Here is a 2,330-nt window from a genome sequence, read left to right on the forward strand (position 1 = left end):
GTTGCCTGTCCATGTGGTAACAAGGCAGCGTCACGGGAAAAGAGCAGGAGCCATCCAACCAAACCGGTAATTAGGTTAAGTCTGTCCTTTGGGTGTTTTTGTACAGAAAACAAAAGAAGACCTTGCCCGAAACATAATACAAACACATCATGGATATTGAATAATTTAATTTAACAAAGCCATCGCACGCTGTAATTAAAAAATCAATCGTATCATCACGTAAGAGCAGATTGAAAACAGGAAAGCATACATGGTGTCATAATATATCTCTGGGATAACTCAGCTGGATTGGTATTTATATACACTTGTAATTTGCACTAGTAGTCTCGGACAGACGACAATGGTTCACGAAACTAAAGGCGATCTCAGACTCTACTAGCTAACAAAAAGTAGTACTAATTAACATCAACTTGTTGAAGTATCATCCGGTATTAACTACTCAAAATCATTAGGGCTAAAAGACGAAGCCAAGTTTATTTTTCGATGGTGACGGAGACATTGCCGCTGGTAACTGCGTTTTTGGTGAGGACAGTGGGCAGTTCGACGTTCTTGCCCTTCTTGGGGGTCAATCTGTAGTAGTAAAAGTACAGGATCAGCTGGATGAGGCCAAAGATTGTACCGAGGGCATTGGGGATCTGCACAGAATTTAAAGAGGACATAACAGTTAGATCAATCCGCGCTGAGGAATTCTTGATTGTATCTCTGGCTGGGTTTGCGACTTCTTATTTCCAATGTGTATGTGTATGTACATACCGTGATGTAGATGTCAAACTTGATGAGCGCATAGCCCGTCCAGCAGCAGCCATTGAGGAAGTTCACCAGCGACAGGAAGAATGGCATGTACTCCACACTCTTGGTCCTGATCACTTTACCCTGCAAATGGGCAGTACAATATTACTACTTTCATCTTAAATTTTTGAGTTATACTAGTATTAGTACACACCTAAGTTGGCAAAAGCATCCATAATTAACAATTAGCCTGAGCTAGTAATTCACTAAAGGAAGTTTACCTTTGAGGTAGAAATAAACCGTAGGCTTTTTTTATTAAAAAATATATGATGTGGCATACTGTAGAAGAACTTGGGTGCGCCAGAGGTGAACAACTCAATTCGGACTTTTTAACAGGGTTTTGGCACGAACGTTAAAAAATTAAAGAGGTGCGTGCATCTTTTAGATGGACATAGATTTTCAAGCAGAATCAACAACAAACAAGGTATACTACTTAACAAATTATGGTCTGTCAAAAGCATCTACTAGAACTTTAAAAATAAATTATAGGCAGGTATTTTTCTTGAAAACGCATCATTACCACACCATACGTGCACAACGCAGATTAATTAATTAGCCACCTGAACTAACAAGTTAAAGCGGTTATCAAAGATCACGGGTCGACGACCCTTATGTTGGGGTGGTGTACGTACCATGATGGTGAGCGGGGAGGCGTACATGATGGAGCCGAAGATGACGCAGAGGATGCCCACGATCATGGAGCGCTTCTCATGGGTGTGGGCACCGAGGAGCACGCCGGCCACCACGGCAGCCATGAACGCCGCCTCGAGGGCGAGCACGCCGAGCATCTTCCACTGCACACACAGCAGAGCACATGCACATGGCTTGGGTTAAGGGCTGGAGGATCTTCTGTTCAGAAACTAAAGACGAAAAGAGACAGTTGGCCGGATGAGGAGGCATTAGGAGGGTTGCACGTACGTACCCTTGTGTTCTTGGCCGCGTAGATGATGAAGATGATGATGTAGGCGCCCTCAATGACGAGGCCGATGCCATTGATGGTGAGGACGAGGGTGCTGTTGGGGTGGACGATGGGGAGCCCGTAAAAGAACCAGAGCAGGCAGTTCATGAGCGTCGCCAGGTAGGGGTCCGGTTTGAACTCCTCCACGTCCTTGGCCTTGTAGATCCGCCAGAACGTCGGCCTGCGTACGTACGTACAAGTAGAAAATGAGCCTCGGATTCAAGCCCTGGCAACCACCTTTCTATATGTATACATACAGACTAGACGAGAGGAGGAGGTGTGGGCTTACACAGGGGAGAGGAAGAGGCCGAAGGAGATGACATTGCCGATGATGCCGACGATGTTGCGGGCCACTTCGGCGGAAACCATGACGCTCAGCTAGATCGATCGCCGGGAACACAACTCGATTGCTCGGGGGAGCAAACGACTGGAGGAAGGTTGGTTGTGATTTGTTTGGGGCGTGGGTGGCTGAGCTTATATAGTAGGGGGTTCCCCGTCGCCTTCCCCAAGTTATATCCGATGTGGATATGGTTAAGGGTAGGTTAAACGGTTTGATTTGAGTGCAGTCCTCGTCCTACTCCTT

General features: G+C 46.1%; 1 protein-coding gene across 1 annotated transcript; it reads right to left on the minus strand.

The window, feature by feature from the left end:
• Positions 1–473: 473 nt before the first annotated feature.
• On the minus strand, positions 474–2,116 carry LOC109760156 (bidirectional sugar transporter SWEET6b-like). The gene is made up of 5 exons (XM_020318988.1): positions 2,037–2,116; positions 1,712–1,928; positions 1,422–1,583; positions 754–873; positions 474–635 (listed from the first exon to the last, which is right to left on the minus strand). The coding sequence occupies exons 1-5, from the start codon at positions 2,114–2,116 to the stop codon at positions 474–476; spliced, it is 741 nt and encodes a 246-aa protein (XP_020174577.1).
• Between the last annotated feature and the right edge of the window lie 214 nt (positions 2,117–2,330).

The sequence above is a fragment of the Aegilops tauschii genome, chromosome 2 (assembly GCF_002575655.3).
Source record: "Aegilops tauschii subsp. strangulata cultivar AL8/78 chromosome 2, Aet v6.0, whole genome shotgun sequence".
Taxonomy (NCBI): Eukaryota; Viridiplantae; Streptophyta; class Magnoliopsida; order Poales; family Poaceae; genus Aegilops; species Aegilops tauschii.